Genomic DNA, 25,319 nt, shown 5'->3' with positions numbered 1-25,319 from the left:
CACACGCATTAAAAGACTTTTGGTTATGTCTAAATAAACTCATCATTGATTGGTGTATATAATTCCCTATAATTTATATGGATTGTTGTAAACTATTGTAAAGTTGCTTAACTCTTAAGACTATTACACTAAAATCAATATATTATGGCCCAGCTTACCTTTATATATCTTTTGATGAGAAACACTGATTTCATACACAAGATAGTTTTTAATTAAATTGTAATTGATATACATGAATTATAAATTCTTTACCATTTTAAAAAAAAAATTTTTTTTTTTAGTGCTAGACATTTAGTTGGTAGTTTCTCACAAGGACCTTAGGGCTGTTCCAGAAAATACTATGTCCCCCCCCAGGGACGGCACTTTTTTTTAACCCCCACCACCCACAGAAATAAAAATAAATTAGAACAACACTTCCTTTGCATTATGGTATTTCAAATACAACCACCCACATAATATTTTAAAAAGTTGCCTTCCCTGGGGGGGACATAGTATTTTCTGGAACAGCCCTTAGTAAAATTTAAACAACTTTTAGTTTGAAATGTTACTTTAATTGAATACTCAGATATGAATTGAACAATATAAAGAACATTATTTACAAATGACTGTTTGTACTACAGTAAAATCCAAACATTGTGGCGCACCGCGCAAATGAGCACTTCTCTTTTAAATCTCACCACTTCTCCCTGTAATTCTGAAGTAGTGTGAGCCCTGGTCAGTCTCCAAAAAAACGCATTTAGTAAATGCACACATTAATTTCTAGATCTAGAGTAAACATGTATCACATTAGATATGCCTGGCCTATTTTAGCAAAAAAAAAAAAAATCAGCTATCAGAATGATGATCATAGATAGTTCTCATGATCAGAACCATACCTCTTAACAATCTAATCACTTTGATACATGAATTTTTATGCAAAAGCATACCAAATATTGATGAGGTATTGAATTTATCTGAAGACAATTACATTTAATTTGAACAGTGTAAACTTCAAGCATAAATGAGGAGTCAGAGTTTACTACTTCATGAACAATAAATGCATGGATGGGCGATGGTAATTTAACAACATAACAACAATGGAATATCGAACATAAGTATTTTTTTATAAACTGACCTAATTAGAAATCATTTGAAAAATATCAAAATTCATATAAAGACAAAACATTACCTACAGTACTTAAAGCTTACCTATCTGTATTATACAGCCTTAATGCTGTGTCTAAATCTATGGAACACTTATTACGACGGAATTCTTTATCTTGAATTATCTCTAAAACTGGTCTGGATGACGATATGAATCTGTTTTCTACAAAATAAAATATTGAACTTAAAGGAAAAGGCCATGTTTATAATTTTTTGTAATTATCTGTTACAAATTAGTTTCAGTTGTTATAAAAAAATAAAATAATTAACTATTTAGCAGTTTTAATTGTTATAGAGGGGTTTTTAATTTTTACATATTTGAATTTCCCGCCTTCACTGGGGGCGGCCATGACCGGTGAACATCTGACGTCACATAGTCGGTTTGTTTACAAGACAAAAACACAGGTGTATTTATGTATTTATGGATAGAAAATTAACGTGTTTCCGATTTATATTTTTAATTGTGAAGCGATTGTGAAATGGCAGAAGGCCGGGACAATCTTGGAATAATTCCTTATGATTACGAACCGGAGTTTACGCAAGAAGAACTGCAAAATATAAGAGAGACATCGCCGATCACAAATCTTGCAACTTTAGAAGATTGGTGCAGTGGCAATGCATGTGAAGAAATGCCTTCGCCGGAGGAATGTATTTGTTGTTGCTCCTCTGAATATGTGCAACCGAACATTGATGACTTGGAGTGCATAACTGAACACCCTCAGTTTCAGCTGATCGTCCTTAATTCAGACGTTTTGACAGTGGCATTTATTCAGATATTTATGTTTCAAGGAAATGCAGGTCGTGTCCCGGATAATTTAACAAATCAGTAAGTCAATTTTACATCGAATATTAAGCTTACTAAATTTCGTAAATTGCTTAAAATTCTCGCTATCTTTATCTAACATTCATTGACATTCTCAACAACAACAAAAATGAAAAAAAGGGGGGGTGCACATATGCCTCCTCTCACCTGATAAAATGTTTTTATTATTAGTATTGACACTCTTATATATAGTCTAGCATGGAAGTAAAATCAAAGATATGAAACTTTGAAATAACTAAACTAATTTATATATATATATTTGAAAGAAAAATATGTTTCCATTTATATGTTTTAAAATGCCACATTATTTAAGTGTCCGTACCAAGTCAGGAGCCTCTCTAGTAGTTGACGTTTGTTTGTGTGTTACATATTTGTTATTTTTTATTTTTTTATATAAATAAGGACGTTCGTTTTCTCGATTGAAATGTTTTACATTATCATATCGTGGCCATTTATAGCTGACCGGCTATGCAGTATGGACTTTGCTCATTGTTGAAGGCCGTACAATAACCTACATGTATAGTTGTTAATGTCTGTCATTTTGGTCTCTTGTGGACAGTTGTCTCATTTGCCATCATACCACATCTTCTTTTTTATATTATGTGTACAAAATGTAACTGTAATGAATAACAAGATATTGTAAAATAAAGAACTTTGAACTCTACATGTATATATGTTAAAACCCATAATTACCACAACTAATAAAACTGATTTGACAGTTGTATTTATTAAAATATGATAAAAAGCAAAATATTAATTATAATTGTCTTACTTTTCAGGCAGTCAAGGTTGACAGCCTACAGGCAGTTTGTATGTTGGATGCTGAGAGGAGAAAAACTTGGAAAAGGAAAGAGAGTTGTTATCCCATCGTGTGTGGTGAAATGCATTCGTGAAGCATTTCCAGAGTCAAATGGACATTACACAGGTTTTAGAACAGTATTTGACAATAGTTCACATTTGTTCTAATATATATAATTATGTTTATTATGTACAGTGCTACTGAATTGATTTTTTAATTTCATTTAAAAAATATTTGCTCTAATTTGACTCATTTATTTATTTGTGATTCACATTCAATCACAAACTTTGTTAAATCTTGAAATAAGATTTTGAACTAGTTCAGCCTTTTCCGGTGCTGGTACAGGTGCAATATTGCCCTGATTTTTTGTGTCAATTTTGGGAAAGATCATCTCTGCCTTTTGCAAAACACACATTTTCATCATTGTGTTTACCCACTTATATGTCTTAGTGTTATACACTGGTTTAGCTACCCATTTTGCTGTTATCTTTGAGTACACAGTTTTGTACACTTCATTTCCTTGTGCGTCAATTTTTTTTCCACGGTTTTGTGACATATTGTGGTCAATTACTGCTAGCGATGTTCTAGCATTCATCTGGTCAAAGTCAAATTCTTGTCGCTTTGGAACATATTTTAAAAGCAAGCTATGGTACACCTCCAAATTTCCAGTGTGGCAGAACTCGCTTAAATGTTTAATGTCTTTCCTTAACCGTTTATTAAGGATAACTTCTTTCAAAGCATTGTGTGCTTTCGAATCCTTCACAAGCCACCTTTTTTTTTCAGCTATAGCTGGTGTTATCTCTTCGTGTGCACAGGATGTGACTGCCTTGCCCTCGAATGTGTGAAGGTTTGTCACATGATGAACGATTGAAACCCAGCTTTCCTCTAACCATTCCTTATCCCCGTTGCAATTGCTTGCACACCACCATAGGTGATTGCAAATAGCCTTAATCCATGGTGCAAGGTCTTCAGCTCCCCTCAGTTTGGCTTTTTGTTGGAGTTTTTTGCGTACACTTTTTGCCAAATGCCATACATCAAACTGGTGTTCAGTCTCAGGATATTGTTTGTTCATCACACTTCTTATCTGGACATGTCGATCAGTTGCAAGAACAGTAATTTGAAAACCTTTGTCTAAAAGGTACTCCATACATCGACGGAAACCCTCTACCTCCATCTTAGAGGAACTCCCAGTTTCAGTAACTTTGATAGTGACAAAAGCCAATATGTGTTGTGTTTCAATGTCAAGTAATGAATATGTGCAGTATTTGGCATTGAAACCAGGTGAATCACACCTACCATCTCCTGCAAGCCTTAGTGGTCTATTTGAAGCTTTCACTTTGTCTAATAATTTTCCCTGTATAACCGTCCATGTGTGTGCAATAACTGGCATAATAATTTCTCGTTGTATGGTGTAGTAGGTTGAACTTCCAATAAATTTTAAATTCATGAACTCAGCAAATTGGGCTATGTGTGTGTAGGTTTGACCACATAACATTGTAGCAGCAGTGACTAGTAAGTTGCCAGCTGGCATGTTGCCTATGAGAGGTTGGGATAACCACTTATAGACAAGATGCCCACTGGTACAGAACACAGAAACTCTCATGATGGTACCAGATGAACAATCTTTTTTAGTGTCTGACAAATCTACTGGACAGTTGCACTCATCACATTTAAGCCTAGCAAAGAGTTGATCCAGTTTGGTTTCAAAAACAATAAATTTTCTTTGATTAGTAATGCAAGTTTGAGTATCAGAGGCTGCAGTACTATCATCTGAATCTATGCTCTCATTTCCTTCATTTTCATCAGAATTTTGGATATCACGGTCGATGTCAAAGGTCAAGTCATTCTTATCATCACTGAAAGAATGACTTGCAATTGAGCTGTTGAAAATATCATTCTCTTTTATTGGAGTTGAGATTGAGGACGGAGGTATCTTAGGTATTGGAGTTAATGGCCAAATAGCTAAAGTCTTGTCTGTTGTTTCCATGGTTATATCAGTGTTTACTCCTATTGTACAAGTTGATGGTCCAATTCGCTTGGTGTAGCTGTGATCTGCTGTTAGAATTGATGACTCGATTTTATTTGCTTGCAAACACATCATACATGGATGACCACATGCGTTTCCTGAATATGTGACTGACAAAATGGAAGACGAATTTGGTGGTTCCTGACTGTGCAATTCTACCATGTCTTCTGTTTTAGGGACTTCAATTTGTCCACTGCATTCTACTGTTTCAAGAACTTCAATTTGTCCACTGCATTCTCCATGGGGCTCAGAAAAAATGCTCTATAACAAAAAATGCTTGAAATAGTATTTATAATACACAATAGAACCTTTTCCTTGTTTGTCTTTATGACTTATAATATTTAATTAGAATTGTTTCAAAATTGAAACATATTTATTAAAGTTCCCCAAGCTGGATTTTTTTTTATAACATATTTAGATATTCAAATTAATAAGATTTGCCTACAAAATATTTGTAAAATTAATTGGTTGTTTGTTGTTTGCTCAACACCCAGTGGCAAATATTTCATGCATGTTCAGGAGGGTAATAAATAGAGGCCGTCGGGGATGAAGGTCGAGGAAATCAAATCTTTGTACAAAACAATGTACTTTTGCATACCTGATCCTGTAAAGGTAAAGTCTCTGATATGACTGGAGGTGTAGAACATGTTGCCGTTTTTGGGTTTTCAATAGACAGTATAGTCTCTTTCTCGACCTGAAAAAAAATAATGAAATAAAATAAATACACGATGTTTATTGGATATATGTTGTATTTCACCGACCAACCTATCCCCCTCGTGTCCCCTATTTTCTCTATTTGTACTAGTTTTGCATACCTGATTCTGTAAGGTCAAAGTCTCTGAACTGACTGATGGTGTAGAACATGTTGCCGCTTTTCTTTTCTTTTTAAACAGCTTAATCTCTTCTTTGACCTGCAAAAAATAATCAAATAAAATAAATAGACGATATTTATTGAAATTTAGCTTTTATGCCGACCCCAAACACCCCCCTTTTTCTCCCGATATTTTTTCCAAATTTTCACTTGGATAATAGCAGTTTTTAAAACATCTCTTGTTCTCTTCTCTTGTGTAACTGCACCTTCTATTTTATTTAAATAACTAGATAAACGAATATTTTGCATTCCAGTAGCACAGACTAAAACTGGATTTTAGAACCTAATCAATATAAAAGTCAAATAAGACAGCACATACGAGACCAGGTTTCAGGACTTTATTTTTGTTTATTAGTAATTGATATAAGTAGCAATGCATTTATAATAATTGTTTATTATTCCCTGATCTCCGCGATGCATGTTATATTGAGAACTCACCATGATACCATGATATATATTGTTTACAAACACGCGCATACAATGACCTCAAACGACCTGATAATATGATACTATTACTACACACACATCATTACTGCACACGTGGAAATAGTTTAATTTTGCGTATTACGATAAATCGAAGTAAAAGTAATTCTTTTTTTAAATATTCTATTTACTAACCTGTGCACTTCGACGTTTTTGTGTAGATTTGGTCGATCGTTCCTGTGTTTTTCTGGTGTCCATTCCGGTGTTGACAATTGTCGGCACTGCATTTTGACGCAAATATTTTCTTTTTGGTAAGAAGTCCAAAGATTCTTTGACCAGGTTTCTCTCGAATGAATCGGGCGTGAAATGGTCTTCACAAACAACCTTGCTACTGCTAAATTTAAAATTTTCTATTTGCAGTTTACCATTTTTCAAGTTCGAGATCCATTGTTTACAAAGTTTCTTTTTATCTGCACTTTTTGAAGGATCAGGCATAACGAAAAAACTTTTTGTACACTTCCCTTTTTCATTAGTACAATTGAATGCTTGACAAGACGGCATCTTTATTGAAATATTAAGCGAATTGTGTTTAATTATAGCGAAGTAAAAAAATATTTTATTATGTTCATCCGCACTGCTTCAGTACCAAACAGACTGTGTGACGTCATTAGACATTCGGGGCTTATCGGTTTGAAACAATAAACAGCGAGGATGATTGGCACCGAATCTGTCTTTTATTAGAAGAGTACTTACAATGGCGTTTACCATGATATTGTGAAAATGTCAAATTTAATAAACCGTATTTCATTATTAGAAGAGTTAATTTAAAAATCGTTGGGTTATTTACGTTTGGGAAAACACTTTTTATCATATAAACTCAGCTTCAGTAAAACCTGGAGTTTTCCTTTAAAAATAAATAAAATTTACCCTTGAACACATGATGTATGAGATGTTCTTTGGATATGAGAAAGCAAAATTTATTTGTTCTTTTTCATTAGTGAAATGCAAACAAAAATCTTCTATTAAGAAAAAAATATGTTACTTTTTACTTTCTACTCATGAAATAAATAAAATGTTTTATCAAAATGTTGGACTAAACAATGGTTCAAAAACTGTGCCAAACTTAGATATAGTATACCTTCAATAGCATATTTGAATTGTTTCAGGCATTCTTCTACATCTATACTGTAAAACTCATGCAGTTTCTGCATTGGAAATACTTCTTTAGATAAGACTTCATAAATTATCTGAAAAAAATAAAATCTGTAGTCGAGCATGTCACACTAGACATATTTTATTGTTTTGCAACCTGCACTATTGCAAGTTAAGAAATATAATGAATGAATGTACTATATACAAATGTTTAAGAGTAGATCAGCTACCACCAACGAGGAAAAATTATATGAAAAAATTCTGATTAGAATATACACCAAGCTCACATGACCCTTAAACATGTTAAAAGACCAGATGAGTTTAAAAGAAACATGTCATAGTTGATATTTTTTGGTACCTTCAAATGTTCTTCTGTGGTAATTTCTATGGGAATTCCTCTGTGCTTCCATTTGCCATCAGCTACTTCTACATTGAAATGGTAAAAGATCCTGTCTACAAGGTAAGCAGGTTTGAGATGTGGAGAATTCTTTAGGTTGTAAACACATTCTGGATGATCTACAATCCAGGGTGTGTCTGTTGCAGTATGATTAAACACCAAGTCTGTCAGAGATAAAACTTTCCATTCCTTACACATTTTCTGGACTAATTGGTTAACATCTTTATATGTATACTGTTTTCCTCCAGTATTATACACAGGACTTAAGTGGCGCTGGTCCCGTATGGAGTAGGCTGAATTAGATTCTCCTAACTCTTGTAATGGTGTAAAATGGATCATATTGTAGCCAGACATTTTGGCAGCATATAATTTTTGTTCCCATTCAGGGAACGGACCAAGTAGTTTTGTAATGACAGACTGACATTGTATACAGTCCATGGTGATCTCATCTTCTTCATCATCTCCTGCACCATATGATAAAGTTGGATCAACCAAAAAGTAGCCTTGTCCAGATGGAGATTTCCTTGAATCCCTGTAATTATAATCATTATCGTTATAAAATTATAGTACTTTGGTAAATTACAAAACAAATGTTAAAAATGTCATTGAAACCAGAAAACTTGAATTTACAATATTACTGAGCAATGTCATTATTTTTATACATGTGAATATAGCTGCTGAATTAGATATTTCACTTGTATTGGCTGTTAAACTTTAATAGTAAACTTTCAGACACATTTATAAATACAAGACTGTGTTATTCTTAAGTTTAGGGTAGGCCAAAATACCTACATATAGGTAGGATTAGCAGAAACACAAGTATTTTTATTATTAGGCAACAATTACTTTTATCTTCATCTTTTTTAAGTTGCATTTTTATGAATTATTAACCAAATTTAATTTGATATTAAAAAAATAGTTTTTTTTACAGTTTAAAGAGCCAGACTAAAGCTACAATGTATTACAATAACACTTCAAGTCTTTTACAACGGATTGGCCAAAAAATTTGTAAAAAATACAAAAAAACTTTTTTTCAATTCTTGATCTTGCAATGGAGATATATGATGTATTGAAAGTTTTATGTATGATGATAACAATTTATAGTTTTGATGATATTACTCCAAGCATTTCTAATTTTTCACATTACTCAGTCTGACCTGTCATCTACTGTAAAATAGTAGTTAAAGGATCCAGCGATATAAATGTGTACATCTGCTACTACATCATATCTGTCTATCTTAGAACCAGTATAATTCTTCCAGTATACTTCATAGTAAGTATCTCTGTCATACTTTGTATGTTTATCTTGTGGATGATTACTGAATACTCTCACTGGACTGGCATGAAGTGAAGGACCCAAGACAAACCGAAGGGTCCAACCTAAAACAAAAAATCAAAATTAACCTCCGTTCATACGCATGGTAATTCAAAAATTAATTTGTTATTACTGTTCTATAATAATTCAAAATTGCTGTGTAGAAGAACCATTGGATTGGTGGCTTTGGTCTGTTCCTTCTGCCCTCAGGTTGGATAAATTGTTGTCTCTTTAACACATTCAACGCTTCCATTCTCAATTTCAAAATAGGATTGCATGATAAAAACATATTTTCTATTCTTGAGTTTTTGTATTATACATGTATATGAATTTTGTCAACTATACTTACCAGATGAACTTAACACAAATTTAAATTAAAAAAAACTACCTTTCTCCAGTCTGTAAAGTTTGAACTCATTGTTTTCTCCACCATGAAGGGTCAGCACACGTGACTGGTTGACAGCCATGATTTTTTCTTTCCCCTCTAGCTCTAATACCTTTAAAAAGCTACAAATGTTTAAAAACAAATAGAATGTAATTTGTAAATAAGATTTTAATAAAAAATAACAACAATTTCTTGCCAAAATTGAAGCGTTTAGGCATGTGGAAATGGGGCAGAGAGACAGCCTTTAATTACTCCCAAAACTTAGATTAAGATTAATTCGTTTCTCTGTCAAAAAATTCTAGACTTGGTTTTATCTGCATTGAATGATACAGGAAGTCTTTTATGTAAATGCAATTTTTCAGTTTGGAAATTTATGACTTATTCTGATTTTTTGTTATTCAGCTAAATAGATTTTATTGAAATATATCTTTATATTGCAAGCCCAGGCTTTATTAGTCTTGCATGCTTTTTTTTATTTTAAAGTTCATTTACATATAAGTATGACTTAATATAAAGGAAAAACCAAATGTTACTGGAGAGCATGATTCTTAATACTATTAGAAAATCACATTGAAATCATTGCTCTAATCAACTGAGCTAAAGAAGTAATGGTAAATGTTGTACTTCCCTAGTTTAACCACTTAGGTAGACAGGATAATCTGTCTTGTGTTTTTTTTTACAATTCATATTTCTTATTCATCATTTGGATTTAAAAAAAAAAAAATTAACATGTTAAACTAGCTGTCAAATTTATCATGTTTATGTTAACTGATTTTAATCAAATTTTCATATTTGATTTATAACAATGTAAAACATTTATCCAACTAAATCAAACAAACAACAGGACACAGGCATGAACAAAAATAGCTCCGTTTTGTGTGTATTTTAGTCTAGATGCTATCTAATTAACTATCGAGTTGACGTTTAAAGTCATCGATGACCATATAAGCAATGTAAACATTAATATAGATATATAAATAGATTCAGCAAACTCATGCTGTGGGATTTTGCTAGGTCTATTTAATATCATATTAATAATTATAAAAGAAAAATAAATGTTTATCATCGTTTTAACCTGTGTAAGAATATTTTTTTTGTGGATCCAATCAGTCAACCAAATGATTTACCTTTGTTTCACTTTCAATGTTGACATTCTTTTCCTTGAAGGTGGTACCCAACACTTTCACTAAAATCAATTTGGCTTGTTTAATTTTCATAAAATTTTGTCAGAGTACACCGTACCAACTTTTACACAATAACAAAAATATAAAAATTTGAAAAAAATTTGAACCAACCGTTTTGTCAGAAAAATTACACTGGTTATACATGTATAGCAGTTTGACAAACACCAAATTTGATCACTGAGAAGCTAAATATTGTGTTTAAAACACACCGTAATTAAAACGTTTAGCTGACTTTACAGAGTTATCTCCCTCTAGTGTTAGGTACCACCTTAAATAACTTTACACATACAATTCAGGTGTTATCTATCTCAAGGTAAGGGATTAAATTGAAGGTCACATGAGTATGGATTCAACGAGGTCAAATTATTCACTTGCAAGTGAATAATTCATTATCAATGTTTTTTAGCTTATTTTGACAAAATTGGACCATAATGGTTGATAAAAGCAAAATTATTATTTCATTATTTGCATTTCATTAATGATTGAGCAAAAAAATAATGAATTTGATTTTTTATAAATCTTGTATCTAGTGCCCCTTTAAACACATGTCCCTAAACAAAATAACAAAGGTCAAAATGAGGCAAATAATATATGGGAAGGGTGAAAATTATATGGAGACAAAAGACAGAAAAAAACAGTCTAATGTGTTAATAGGCTGACAACCTCTGGCACCTGCTGAAGGAATCTGGGTCCATTTGCCCTAGTACCTGTTCGCCCAGGGTTCATTTGCCCTGATTTTTTTCTTTATTTCTAGATGTTGTCTAGTCACATAATTTTAAGTATTTGACCTTGTATGTTTAAGCTATTTGAAAAATTGACAGAATATTTATATTGCCGCAATCAATTCATCATTTTCCCTTTGATTTGCAAAGGAGAATACTGGTAATACAATGTATTTATCTTTATTGATATTTGTTAACAAAATAATTGCATTCAGTCAATCATGAATGTATGCAGTATAACTGCGATACTAGGCTTAGAGTATACAATTTATACAGTTTGTACATCATTGTTTTTATTAATTTGAAGCTGAATATTTTATCAAAACAAAACGTTTGTTATTTGACCGGATACCCAGGCTGAAGTTATTTGTTATTCAAATTGTATTTGTTTCCACTCACCTCTTTTATAACATGTATCTGACAATTACTATGAGTAGTGCACAAAATATATCTGGCATATTATCTGCATCTGCTACTGACAAGCCCAACAAAAATAGCAAATTATCTGTTTTACCTTTATCTGTTTGTGTTTATTTAGAAATTATGTGCAGGTTTGTTGAAGGCCAATGGCACTACAAGCTAATGCAGTATAAGTGTGTTTACAAGAATGTCAATGCTCAAGTGTATCCACGTCAGTTCACACTTTTGACAAGTTTTGTGCACATAAAATTTATTTGAAACCCAAAAAAAACTGCAAAATCCCACAAACAGGATATCTTTTTTTTAAGCCCAGTACCTCAGAACATAATATATACCCTCGTCGCCAAGCTTGTGGAAAATACTCACCAAAATGTCTTTACATTATAATGTACTCATAGGGAAGTTGGTTTGTCACCAAGTTTCCTCACTTTGATAAATTCGTCTGCCAAACCTGACCTAACTTTGACCTGTTAACCCTCAGCTTCAAGGTCGTCTGATTTAATTCGAAAACAATGGACACGTAATCTAAAAAGAAGATATATTTTAGAAACTGTTATATCCAATAATTATTTTTATGTTTATGATATATGTAAAGTTTATCATTCTAGAATAATATTATTCATAAAAATTCAGAATAATATTCGAAACAAACGATCTCACTAATTAGCGACAAGAAGAATTTTAGCGACAAGAAGCGTCGAGAAGCGACAAGAAGCGACAAGAAGAATAATATTAGAGACAAGAAGCGAAAAGAAACTATTTTGCGACAAGAAATCATTTTTTTTTATATTAAAATTACTTATTCCAAATGAATATTAAAAGAATATGCAAAAGAAAACAATTTTAATGACAAGAAAGTTAATATTGATAGGGGAAAAAATTAAACATAGATCTAATTCAGTTGCAACATTTATTTACATGATATTTTATTATGTATAACACAGCAAGTATTACGTTTACCCTGTCGTATTATGATATTACTTTTACTTGAAAATACATGAACAAATTGTGAAATACAAAAGAACTGAAATCAAACAAGAGGAAAACATAATTAAAATGTGATCTTTTTTTAACATCATTTTATATAGTGTATTGCCTAATTTAACGATATTTATCATGTTGATGCATATTGATTGAAGATTAAAGGAAATCAATGACAATCTTGAGTTTTCAATAGATGTTCACTACTAACAATGATTGTATATTCTAACCCGCGTAATTGTATATTCTGACCCGCGTAATTGTATATTCTGACGCGTACAAAGTTGAAGGTGTTAGTTGGATGATATTGTAGCAATTAAACAATAGACACGCGCCTCGTTAATCTCATTTGATGTTCTACATTGTGTATTACCTTAGGGTGAAGCCATAGCTAACGTTGGTCCTATCAGGAAACACGAATTGTGCAGTTTGAAAGGAAATGATTTTTCATGTTTTTGTTTCAATAAATCCTTCAAAGGAAAGGTGTTTTTATTTTTATTTTATAGCGTGTGCATTTTCTTTGATCTTACACATGTTTAATTTCTTCATCTATTCATCAGTCGGAAACCAGGTTGAAATAGAACAAAAAAATCAAAGCTCTTTGTTAGAGAAGGCGATGAATGTTTACTGTATTTTTTACTATAGTAACATTTTTTTTTAAAAAGTTAATAGAAACAAACAAAATTGCAATTTTCTTCTCAATTACAAGGTGTCTCATTTTAAAAACAACATTGGCATAAGTTTTCAATTTATCTAGTACATAGTTAAGCAAAACAATTAGATATCAAGTCGACGACATGGGTATCTTTCAAGTTGGATGAAGAAAATGCATAACCTCCGATTTTTTGGAAAACAATTACCACGGACGGAAAACATATCTTAGTTCAGTAATTTTCATGTCTGCCCTTCCATTACGTGACTGAAGAAAAAAAATCCAAAAATAGGTAACAATTGTATAGAAAAGAGAAAATCGAGTGCACCTGTTTATGTTAGGGTGTGTTTGAGTTGAGTACTTTGTCTTGATATAGTACAAAGTAAGAATATTTCATACATGGTCTCGCTTCAGATTCTATCATTTTTATATATTAAAGCTACAGCCGGTTGACTTTATAACAAAAAAAAATAACAGTACTAAAAGATGAAATATATGGGTCAAGTGAAATACCTATCTAATGAGTCACAAAAAACAGAGAAGGTGTGTTCGAAAAGCTTTTTTTTTACTGAAAGTACTTGACGACTCTTGAGGGTTATTCACTTTTGATGTGGAGGAAAAATAAAGTCTTGCTAGTTTAGATGCTTTATGATCGTAAGATGATAGATATACGTAACAATAACGTTACGTTACGTTAACAATAGTGTGCGCAAAAGTACGGGAAATAATTACATAAGAAAATGATAAAAAGTCTCTTGGCCTATATTCACGACAACGACAGTCTATTTACAAGTTGGATGATGAAAATGAATATCTTCGAAAAATTCTATTTTTTTGTGTGTGATAAATAGGGTTTATAGTCTTCATACACTAAAAAAAATCTAGTCTGCCCTTCCACGAAATATTTAATTATAATTTTTTTTAAATGTTTATGAATTTTCGAAAATTCCACCTGACAACCGATCAGACAATAGTTTTAAGTTGAATCAATGCAGACAAGATCATTAACTGGTGCTCATTAGCTAGTTGATACATTTGTCTTTTGAAATATAACTGACATATAAGGATGGTGCAATGTGGATAAATGTATCGGTTTCCAAGAGCATAATTGGTAGCGTGTCATCCCTACAATGGTTTCCATTTCTACAATTGTGAAAATTAACTGGCGTAATGGGGAGATAATTTTGACCAAGGATTTGTATAGCTATACAAATCCTTGTTTTGACGAAGTAGAATCCTGACTGTTCATTTAATATTAAAAACTACACAATCCCTTCCTCACAAATGTTTAATTTCTTCATCTATCAATATAATAATAAAAATCATCAATTTATTGCCCGTATATTAAAAAAGACTAAATGCATATTTTTTTTCAATAAAGAAAATTAAAAAATTCTTGTCGCTAAATAGCTTCTAGTCGCTTCTTGTCGCCTGTCGTTTCTTGACGCTTCTTGTCGCTTCTTGACGCTTCTTGTTGCTAATTAGTGAGACCCGAAACAAAAAAGGGACGATAACCGATGTGCAAAAACGTCTCAAATTTTTTTTCACCAATATTTTGCTTGAAATCGAGTACCTTCATTTAAAACAATGGTAAAATCAAATAGGGTTATACAGTTATATGTATTATAGCGTTAAACTAAGGAACTAGAGAGGGTTGGTCAAAATTTCTCACCCAACTGCAAGAGAAAAAAAAACATGAGATAAACTGAAAGTGATAAGGATTTGTAATAGTAATCCTTGGTATGAACTTTAGTTTCATTAGTAAATTAAACATAAGTGATGAGACCTTATCCTTGTCCAAATAATCATGATGCAAAGCAGTAAGGTGTCTAAGCCAAAAAACCTTTCTAGATGTCACCTTCACATCCTTTGTAGGACAATCACACCAATTTACACTATCTGTAAGACATGAATAACAAAACCCACCATCATTTTTGACCATCATGAATGAACGAATAAATGTACATTATATATTTAATAATACTATCCTCCACCAATATATACCTTGTATACAGGATCATTTCTGTAGTTGCTCGCATAACTTCAATCTTCAATCTTTGTCGTGATGACAGAGTATAAATCTCTCTTGTAAACTATCCTCTCTTGTAAAATCAAGAAATTTGAAATTTGGAATTTGAAACCATTGCTGTTTAAGTTATAAATCTAACCCCATCTCGGACAACAGTCAAACATTTTTTTTGAAACTGAAATGCATAACTTGTGTGTATGTCAATACAATGTACAACGTTTTTGCCAGTTCTCAATGCGCATGTAAATGTTTTAGATTATAAATATGTATAAATTATTGTATACAGTGAGGTTAAAAACATCGTCTAAATCATCTCGTGTAGGTGAGTTTTGATACATTCAAGACAGTCTGACAACCTGCACTGGTGTTGGTGAGTGGTAGTGTGTTCCAGTCCCTTATTGTTCTAGGATAGAACGATTCTTTCCTTATTTCTGTTCTGCATGTTTTGAATTTGAAACCGTTGCTGTTTAACAAAATGTTTAAGTTATAAATGTAACGCCATCTCGGACAACAGTCAAACATTTTTTTTTATAAATATACATGTAACTTGTAAAACTTTTAAATTCCAATCCATGTGTAACATCAAATCTCTGTCCTTTTCTCTGATATGTGTCCTGTGACATCATGAAACTAAAATGTATAGATCATTATCTTAAATTCTGTATGCCCTAATCCTGTCCATAACTTAAGTTGTTTTAATACTTATGAAGTTCAAGCTCCTCTTCTTTTGCTTCAGTGTCTATCTATTGTCTACCAAACCTCTGGAATATCAGCCAAATTAAAAAAAGGTTTATTTGAAAGATAGAATAGAATGGTAACACGTGCAATAAATATAAAACTATGGTGGCAGCTATATAAAAAAAAGAGTTGTGGTATAATTGCCAATTAAACAATTCTCCACCAGAGACCAAATGACATTGATGTAAACAACTTAAGGTCACTGTACAGCCTTCAATAGTGAGCAAAGCCCATACCACATAGTTAGCTGTAAAAAAGGCACCCACAAATTACAAATGTAAAACCATTCAAATGAGAAAACAACTTTAACTACCTTATTTATGGTAAAAACCATGAACAAAAAAAAATTTGATGTATAGCAACAAACAACAACCACTGAATTACAGGCTCTTGACCTGAGACAGGCATTTATACATGTAAATGTGGTGGTGTTAAACAGATGTTTGGGGGGCACCCAACACTTCCCTAACATGGGACAATAGTGAAACAATAAATGCAAAGAAATAATAATACATCACATGTATGTAAATTTAAAAATTATTTTCAGTTAATACTTTACTAAGTGAACATGTTTTGTAAACTTTAATTTATAATATAAAAAGAAATGTCCCCGTAATACTTAAATTCAGCTGGAAAAAATTACAGATATATTGCCTTAATACTCTATAATTGATTCAATGTCCTTGCCTTTCTCAGTTTTCTGTTCAGGATAATTTCTTTATTTCCGCCTTACTCAACACTAATAATTCATCTCCTGTTCAGAACTTTGGGATTCTCTTTGTAATTCAGATTAAAATAAAAAAAACTGCTGCGGTGACAAAATGTTAGAATGATACTCCATACAATTGTCAACAAAGAAATATGCAGGTTATAACAGCATGAACATATTTTAATCTTACTTCTGTCAGACAAGACTCTTTAATTGAAGTAACATTTGATATGAAGAAAACTTGAAATGATAATTTAATAGATAGTTGAGTTCTTCCATGTACAATATGTATTGCATGTAAATATGTTATGTTACTGGTTATCATGGTTAAAAGAAAATAACAAATTTTCCATTTCAGGCAGAAAGAAAATCTGTCAATAAATATTATCCACCAGACTGGGATCCTTCTAAAGGTTCAGTAAATAAGCATTTTGGTCAACATCCACTACGAGACAGGGCTAAAAAACTTGGTCAAGGAATCCTTGTTATCAGGTTTGATATTTATATTCTTTTTACAATAAGTTTAAGAATGTTTATAAATTGCAATCATTGATCAACATTACATAAAGTTTTAAAGACTTTTGAGTCAGTTCTTTTTAGCAAGCTGACAAAAACCATATAAACTTTAAGTAAAAAATGTTTAAAAGAAAGATGTTATCTGCTGATGTACTGCATGAATTAAAGCAAGCAAACTACAATTTATACATGTTATATACTTATGTTAAACAAGTTAAAAAAAAGTCATGTCTTCAGAATTTTATCATAATATGTAGTTATTGAAATTACAAAAAAATATATGAAAACAGTTTGTACTATCCTGAAACACTAGATTAGTATCTACAATGTATTATGTACCATAAAAGTTTGTATTTGCATGTTCATAAACTATAATTTAAGTTTGAAAATAATAAAAACACTGAATGGTTTGTTTATACTTGCAGATTTGAGTTGCCATATAATATTTGGTGTGGTGGTTGTAATAGCCCTGTTGGTATGGGTGTTAGGTACAATGCAGAAAAGTCAAAAGTTGGAAATTACTACACGACCCCCATCTACAAGTTCAGGATGAAATGTCATCTGTGTGACAACTACTTTGAAATACAGACAGATCCTAAGGTAATATCAATACTGTATTAAGATGGGCTGATTCATGGGACAGGTTTTACTTCCTATGCAATAAATATCAATGTGAATTTAAAAGAAAGAGAGATATATGTTGCTTGATTTTAAAAATCTGTGTTTCTTTAAGAAAATACTGGCATCTTCCGTCACACAAAAATCTTTTTTTCCTGACATTTGAAATATGAAAATAAATAGTTTTGATTTATATAAAAATGGAATATGGGCACAATATGGGAATACATCTTGAATGAAGCTTGAAATTTGTTATCTCTTGAATGTATTAAATGAATTTTAGAGCAAGGTAATTTGAGACGTATTTATTTCTTCCAAGAACCATGACTATGTGATCTTATGTGGTGCCAGAAGGAAGGAACAAAGATGGGACCCAAAAGATAATGAACAGATTGTTCCAGAAGGTATGTTGTACCTATAAACTCAAATTTCTTTCACAAATGAAACTGTCATAATTATTATTGACTTTAAAACAAAGTAATTAACATAAAGAAAACAAAAGTGTGGCACTTACTTCTAGTTACTTAGAAGGATTGCAGTCATGTCCATTTACCTTTAAAGCTAACCCACTGTTTTACGATAGATATTAGAAGATGTGGTATGAGTGCCAATGAGACAACTCTCCATCCAAGTCACAATTTATATAAAAGTAAACCATTAAATGTTGAAGTACAGTCTTCAACAAACCAATTTTATTTCTTTAAAAATCCTGATACTGTCATAGGGAAAAAATGTTGTAAAACTGTAGGAAAAACTTTCATAGTCACAAATAGTTTGATTAATGGTAAATTATGTTTTATATTATCTAGAATTCTGTAGGTCTTAAACCAATTGAAGAAAGCCTTCAGAAAAACTGCAAAAGATATACAGATTCATTTATATTCAAACAGCTATAAGAAAACCTCCATTTCAGTGATTATTTTGAACAGGAAAAGAAACATTATAAAAGGTACTAGCCTGTCATCACTAAGGTTTGAGTTCTAACCTTGTGCAGAGCAAGTGTTTCCTGTCAACAGTCTGTTGTTCTCTCCAGCAACTCTAGCTGTCTCCACCAATAAAAACTAACCGCCATGATATAGCCAAGTGAAAGTGACGTTAGACACCAACAATTAGACAATCATTTAAGTGCGTGTTCGTCATTAAATGTTGCTGAAAAAAGATGATATATTTCTTTTTCAGATAAAGCAACACAGAAGAAACTAGCTACAGATTCTATGTACAAACTTGAACATGGTTCAGATGATAAACAAAGAGGAAAATCTGTTATTAAAACAATAGGACAAATAGCTGATGAACGAAACCAGTATAAAGATGACTATATAATTAACAAAATAGCTAGAGAAAAATTTAGGGTATTATGATTATTATTGTATTTCAAAAACTTGATTTTGGCTATGGATTAATATCTTATTTTTACATAAAGAAATATTTTCTTAAGGTGGTACCTAACACTACAGGGAGATAACTCTGTACAATCAGTGTAACGTTTTAATTATGTTGTGTTGTTTTAAGGGAATATTAAGCTTCTCAATGATCAAAACTAGTGTTTGTCAAACTGCTATATAAGTAGTGTAATTTTTCTGATAAAATTGTTGGCTCCAATTTTTTGAAATTTTATATTCTTGTCAAAGGGTCAAAGTAAATAATTTGTCAAAATTTGAGTAAAGTTACATGATATAAATTAATTTTAGGGAAGGTGTTGACTGTTGGGTACCACCTTAAGTAGCCAAGGCTTACAGTTACAACTAAATTAGATAAACTATATTTGGTATATGTAATGATTGTAAGGTGTACATTTCTCCTTTCCTTGGGTCAACAATAAGTTTTGTGGAAAGGTCTATTTCTCAGATACTATAAGCAATATAGCAATTTTACTTGATGATTAAAATGTAAAGAACACATATCTTTATGACAGAGTTCATCTCACATTGCCCTCACATACATTTATATTTTAAATTGTTAAGTTAATTTAATACTTGTAGCAAAACCTAGCTTTATTTGAAAAATGTTTAGTGACTGATGTCCTAAAGAAAATATTTAGGGTGAAAATACCAATATCTGACAGATCTATGTCTTGTAAACCCTTGAGGATGTTATAAGAGATGTATTATCAGGGGAGGATCCAGCCATTTTTAAAAGGGGGGTTTACTAACCCAGGAAAAAGATCTAACTAAATGTCCCCATTCAAATGCATTGATCGCCTAAAAAAATGGGAGGTTCTAACCCCTGGAACCTCCCACCCCTTTGGATCCATGCCTGATTATACTTTTTATGTTTTTTCTATTACTTTTCAACTTAAAAGTGGTTTTATCATACATCCTTTCATATTCATCTAAATAAATATTCATGAATATGCCTAGGTCTTATTTTTTCAAAAACCTGTTAGTAATAAAACATGTTGTGGCAGTTTATGAATTTCTGTAGCTTATGTTGTCATTGAATTAGACCCTACATTTCTTAACTCAGATTTTGATGCAGTTAATTACATATGTTTTAGAATGAGAAGAAAGCAATTAAAGTAACAGAAGAGGTAGATAAGGAATTATTATTAAAATCATCCCTTGATATCTCACTGGTGAAGGAAACAGACGAGGATAAGAAACTTGCTGGGCTACTGAGACTTAGACCTACTGAAAGTAAGATTATATAAAGTGGGCTACTGAGACCTAGACCTACTGAAAGTAAGATTATATAAAGTGGGCTACTGAGACTTAGACCTACTGAAAGTAAGATTATATGAAGTGGGCTACTGAGACCTAGACCTACTGATAGTAAGATTACATAAAGTGGGCTACTGAGACCTAGACCTACTGATAGTAAGATTATATAAAGTGGGCTATTGAGACCTAGACCTACTGAAAGTAAGATTATATAAAGTGGGCTACTGAGACCTAGACCTACTGATAGTAAGATTATATAAAGTGGGCTACTGAGACCTAGACCTACTGAAAGTAAGATTATATAAATTGGGCTACTGAGACTTATACCTACTGAAAGTAAGATTATATAAAGTGGGCTATTGAGACTTAGACCTACTGAAAGTAAGATTATATAAAGTGGGCTACTGAGACTTAGACCTACTGAAAGTAAGATTATATAAAGTGGGCTACTGAGACTTAGACCTACTGAAAGTAAGATTATATAAAGTGGGCTATTGAGACTTAGACCTACTGAAAGTAAGATTATATAAAGTGGGCTATTGAGACCTAGACCTACTGATAGTAAGATTATATAAAGTGGGCTATTGAGACTTAGACCTACTGAAAGTAAGATTATATAAAGTGGGCTATTGAGACTTAGACCTACTGATAGTAAGATTATATAAAGTGGGCTATTGCGACTTAGACCTACTGATAGTAAGATTATATAAAGTGGGCTATTGAGACTTAGACCTACTGATAGTAAGATTATATAAAGTGGGCTATTGAGACTTAGACCTACTGAAAGTAAGATTATATAAAGTGGGCTATTGAGACTTAGACCTACTGAAAGTAAGATTATATAAAGTGGGCTACTGAGACTTAGACCTACTGAAAGTAAGATTATATAAAGTGGGCTACTGAGACTTAGACCTACTGAAAGTAAGATTATATAAAGTGGGCTACTGAGACTTAGACCTACTGAAAGTAAGATTATATAAAGTGGGCTATTGAGACTTAGACCTACTGAAAGTAAGATTATATAAAGTGGGCTACTGAGACTTATACCTACTGAAAGTAAGATTATATAAAGTGGGCTATTGAGACTTAGACCTACTGAAAGTAAGATTATATAAAGTGGGCTACTGAGACTTAGACCTACTGAAAGTAAGATTATATAAAGTGGGCTACTGAGACTTAGACCTACTGAAAGTAAGATTATATAAAGTGGGCTATTGAGACTTAGACCTACTGAAAGTAAGATTATATAAAGTGGGCTATTGAGACCTAGACCTACTGATAGTAAGATTATATAAAGTGGGCTATTGAGACTTGGACCTACTGAAAGTAAGATTATATAAAGTGGGCTATTGAGACTTAGACCTACTGATAGTAAGATTATATAAAGTGGGCTATTGAGACTTAGACCTACTGATAGTAAGATTATATAAAGTGGGCTATTGAGACTTAGACCTACTGAAAGTAAGATTATATAAAGTGGGCTATTGAGACTTAGACCTACTGAAAGTAAGATTATATAAAGTGGGCTACTGAGACTTAGACCTACTGAAAGTAAGATTATATAAAGTGGGCTATTGAGACTTAGACCTACTGAAAGTAAGATTATATAAAGTGGGCTACTGAGACTTAGACCTACTGAAAGTAAGATTATATAAAGTGGGCTATTGAGACTTAGACCTACTGAAAGTAAGATTATATAAAGTGGGCTACTGAGACTTAGATCTACTGAAAGTAAGATTATATAAAGTGGACTACTGAGACTTAGACCTACTGAAAGAAAGATTATATAAAGTGGGCTATTGAGACTTAGACCTACTGAAAGTAAGATTATATAAAGCGGGCTACTGAGACTTAGACCTACTGTCTCAACATGGGTTTTTGGGTACAGATGTGCAGCTGGGATTTCAAAAGTACCCCCATTCATGTGTTATAGTCTTGTGAAATCCTGACCCATAAACATATTTCATGGCAAAATCATAACCCATTCATAGATACCTCAATTATGACATACATGTATTACATTTTTATAAGACGGCAAAAATTGCAAATCTTTTGGTCGTATATTGGTATGACGTTGGCATCATCGTCGTCTTTGTCCAAAGGCATTTGGTTTTCGCACTATAACTTTAGTTAAAGTAAATAGAAATCTATGAAATTTAAACACAAGCTTTATAACCATAAAAGGAAGGTTGGGAGGTTTATGACCATAAAAGGAAGTTTGGGATTAATTTTGGGAGTTTTGGTCCTAACAGTTTTAAGAATTAGGGGCCAAAAAGGGCCCAAATAAGCATTTTTCTTGGTTTTCGCCCAATAACAAGTACGTGTATAAGTAAATAGAAATCTATGAAATTTTAACACAAGATTTATGACAACAAATGGAAGGTTGGGATTGATTTTGGGAGTTTTGGTACCAACAATTAAGGAATTAGGGGCCAAAAGGGTTCAAAATTAAACTTTGTGTGATTTCATTAAAAATGAATTATTGGGGTTCTATGATATGCCAAATATAACCATGTATTTAGATTCTTAATTTTTGGTCCTGTTTTCAAATTGGTCTACATCAAGGTCCAACTTTAAACTTAGTTTTATTTTAACAAAAATTGAATTCATGGGGTTCTTTGATATGTTGAATCTAAACATGTACATGTACTTAGATTTTTGATTATGGGCCCAGTTTTCAAGTTGGTCCAAATTGGGGTCCAAAATTAATCTTTGTTTGATTTCAACAAAATTAAATATATGGGGTTCTTCAATATGGTGATTTTAACCATGTATTTAGATTTTTTTAAACTTGGGCTCGGTTATCAAATTGGTCCACATTGAGGTCTAAAGGGTCTAAAATTGAACTTTATTTGATTTTATAAAAAATTGAATTCTTGGGGTTCTATGATATGCTGAATCTAACCATGCATTTAGATTTTGGACCATAAAAGGTAAATGTCCATCTTAAAATTTTAAGTTTTTAAGTTTAAGTTCTTAGACCACATTCATTCTGTGTCAGAAACCTATGTTGTGTCAACTATTTAATCACAATCCAAATTCAGAGCTGTATCAAGCTTAAATGTTGTTACCATACTTGCCCCAACTGTTCATGGTTCGACCTCTGCGGTCGTACAAAGCAGTGCCCTGCAGAGCATCTAGTTTACATCTGGACTTGATCTTAAATGATTAAAACGACATTTATACAAAAATATAATTGAGAGTTATTGACCCATTGACATATTACCTTGGTGAAATAGCAACCCATTGATATATTTGATGTGACAAAAATGGGACCCATTCCAGCGGCACATCTGTAGGTTACAATCACCATTAGATAGTATGAGTGCAGCCATTTTATGAGCATAATATTGTATTCAGAATTAAGAGTATGGCTAATCCTGGTTGGTAATTGATATGTGCGCCCTTTATTTATTATTATTAGAGACTTTGTGTATTCTGCATTTTATCATAGGCTGGCAGACAAATTATTTTCCTTAGCCCTAATGGAAATGAGATGTCTTTTCAATGCTAGGACGAGACATGTTTTTTTAAGTGCAAAATTGATAGGCATGGGAGATAAGTACAAAATATGTTAAGAAAAGCATCGCGAACCTATATTTTTTGGACCAAAAAATACTTTCCAAATAATTTTTCTGTAATTCTAGCAAGGTTTGGTTAAAAAAAAATAATTCTAAAGTCTGTATCTCAAAAAAGGCTATCATTGTGGCCTACGGGGAAATTAATTGTTTATTTCAATTTGTATATACCTTCATATAGGAAGAGACCCCTCCCCATGGTCATGATTTATGTAAAACTTCATAGGTTAAGCCTATGGTCAAAGTTGTGTTTCAGTTGTCAACCCCATATCTTATGGTAAATAAAAGATACAATTTTTTTACTATAAGTTATTCTATTACATTACCAGAGCAGGGCCCATATTTCAATGATATCTAGTTAATGTTTGTGTTTTGTCCACTTTTATCAGTTTTAATACTTATTTCCAACATTTCAGCATATGATGAAAAGCAGATACAGAAAAGGAAAGAAATTGAATCAAGACCCATTTTTGAAACAAATAAAACAGAAGACTTGCTACAAAAAGGAAATGATACCAAACAGAACTTAGCCAAATCTATTGCATTAAGGAAAACTAGTCCATTTGACACAATTAAATCTTCAACTAATTCATCAAAGCAGATAAGAAAAATGTTAGGAGTAAGAAAGAGATCACTGGAAAGCAATTTAGAAGAAAATTCTCCACAATTTAAAAAGATGAAAGTTGGTATGGACATTTCAGTTGAACAGGCAGTGGATAATGGAAATTTAATCACTGGTTTTGTAGATGCAGGAAGAGATATTGTTCCTAAAGATTATATAGATCGTCCTAATTCTGATAAATCAATTTGTGATATAGACAAAAACATTATTGAAGCAGATACTTGCAAAAGTCCTGTGATAAAGTTACAAAGTCCAATAACCAAAAGTAGTGCTCTTAGTTTAGTGTCAGCATATGCTGACACTGAAAGTGAATCTTCAGAAGGATAAATTAAATTATTTATTTTATTTGTGTTTACATTTTATTCCTTATACCCATGACAATAAATGATGGACTCTGTAAACATTGAGTTGATTAGATTGGTCGACATTTGAATAATGTTTCCCACATATACTGGTTACAACTGAAATAAGTATTGCTCTAATGACCTTAAAAGTATAATGTCAGATCTACTTTGGCAAAGGCTTTTTAATTTTTGTCCTAACATAACAGAGACCA

The 25,319-nt window shown here is 32.0% G+C and overlaps 3 protein-coding genes across 5 annotated transcripts in view; 2 read left to right on the top strand and 1 right to left on the bottom strand.

Annotated features, from left to right (window-relative positions):
- The window catches only part of LOC134713455 (glycogen debranching enzyme-like), a 38,796-nt gene extending 26,621 nt beyond the window's left edge, over positions 1 to 12,175 (bottom strand). Inside the window, exons 1-6 of one of the 3 annotated variants that reach the window (XM_063574945.1) lie at positions 12,027 to 12,175; positions 9,338 to 9,446; positions 8,792 to 9,014; positions 7,596 to 8,166; positions 7,224 to 7,332; positions 1,189 to 1,306 (exon numbers count right to left, since the gene is read on the bottom strand). In XM_063574945.1, coding sequence (XP_063431015.1) covers positions 1,189 to 1,306; positions 7,224 to 7,332; positions 7,596 to 8,166; positions 8,792 to 9,014; positions 9,338 to 9,416 — 1,100 coding nt within the window. In that variant the 5' untranslated portion in view covers positions 9,417 to 9,446; positions 12,027 to 12,175. Of the gene's footprint in view, positions 1 to 1,188; positions 1,307 to 7,223; positions 7,333 to 7,595; positions 8,167 to 8,791; positions 9,015 to 9,337; positions 9,457 to 11,639; positions 11,727 to 12,026 lie in introns of those variants that run through there. The other 2 variants (XM_063574944.1, XM_063574946.1) reach the window with 2 other exon arrangements.
- Positions 1,399 to 4,468, top strand: LOC134713507 (P2X purinoceptor 7-like). The gene is made up of 2 exons (XM_063574948.1): positions 1,399 to 1,969; positions 2,746 to 4,468. The coding sequence occupies exons 1-2, from the start codon at positions 1,623 to 1,625 to the stop codon at positions 2,930 to 2,932; spliced, it is 534 nt and encodes a 177-aa protein (XP_063431018.1). The 5' UTR covers positions 1,399 to 1,622; the 3' UTR covers positions 2,933 to 4,468.
- A 2,603-nt stretch (positions 12,176 to 14,778) lies between the features above and the next one.
- On the top strand, positions 14,779 to 25,108 carry LOC134713491 (probable splicing factor YJU2B). The gene is made up of 7 exons (XM_063574947.1): positions 14,779 to 14,883; positions 17,128 to 17,261; positions 17,711 to 17,885; positions 18,223 to 18,307; positions 19,083 to 19,255; positions 20,401 to 20,539; positions 24,558 to 25,108. The coding sequence occupies exons 1-7, from the start codon at positions 14,881 to 14,883 to the stop codon at positions 25,088 to 25,090; spliced, it is 1,242 nt and encodes a 413-aa protein (XP_063431017.1). The 5' UTR covers positions 14,779 to 14,880; the 3' UTR covers positions 25,091 to 25,108.
- Positions 25,109 to 25,319: the final 211 nt, after the last annotated feature.

The sequence above is a fragment of the Mytilus trossulus genome, chromosome 1 (assembly GCF_036588685.1).
Source record: "Mytilus trossulus isolate FHL-02 chromosome 1, PNRI_Mtr1.1.1.hap1, whole genome shotgun sequence".
Classification (NCBI taxonomy): domain Eukaryota; kingdom Metazoa; phylum Mollusca; class Bivalvia; order Mytilida; family Mytilidae; genus Mytilus; species Mytilus trossulus.
The sequence above is the reverse complement of the archived record's forward strand: the minus strand, read 5'-3'. Positions and strand labels throughout refer to the sequence as shown.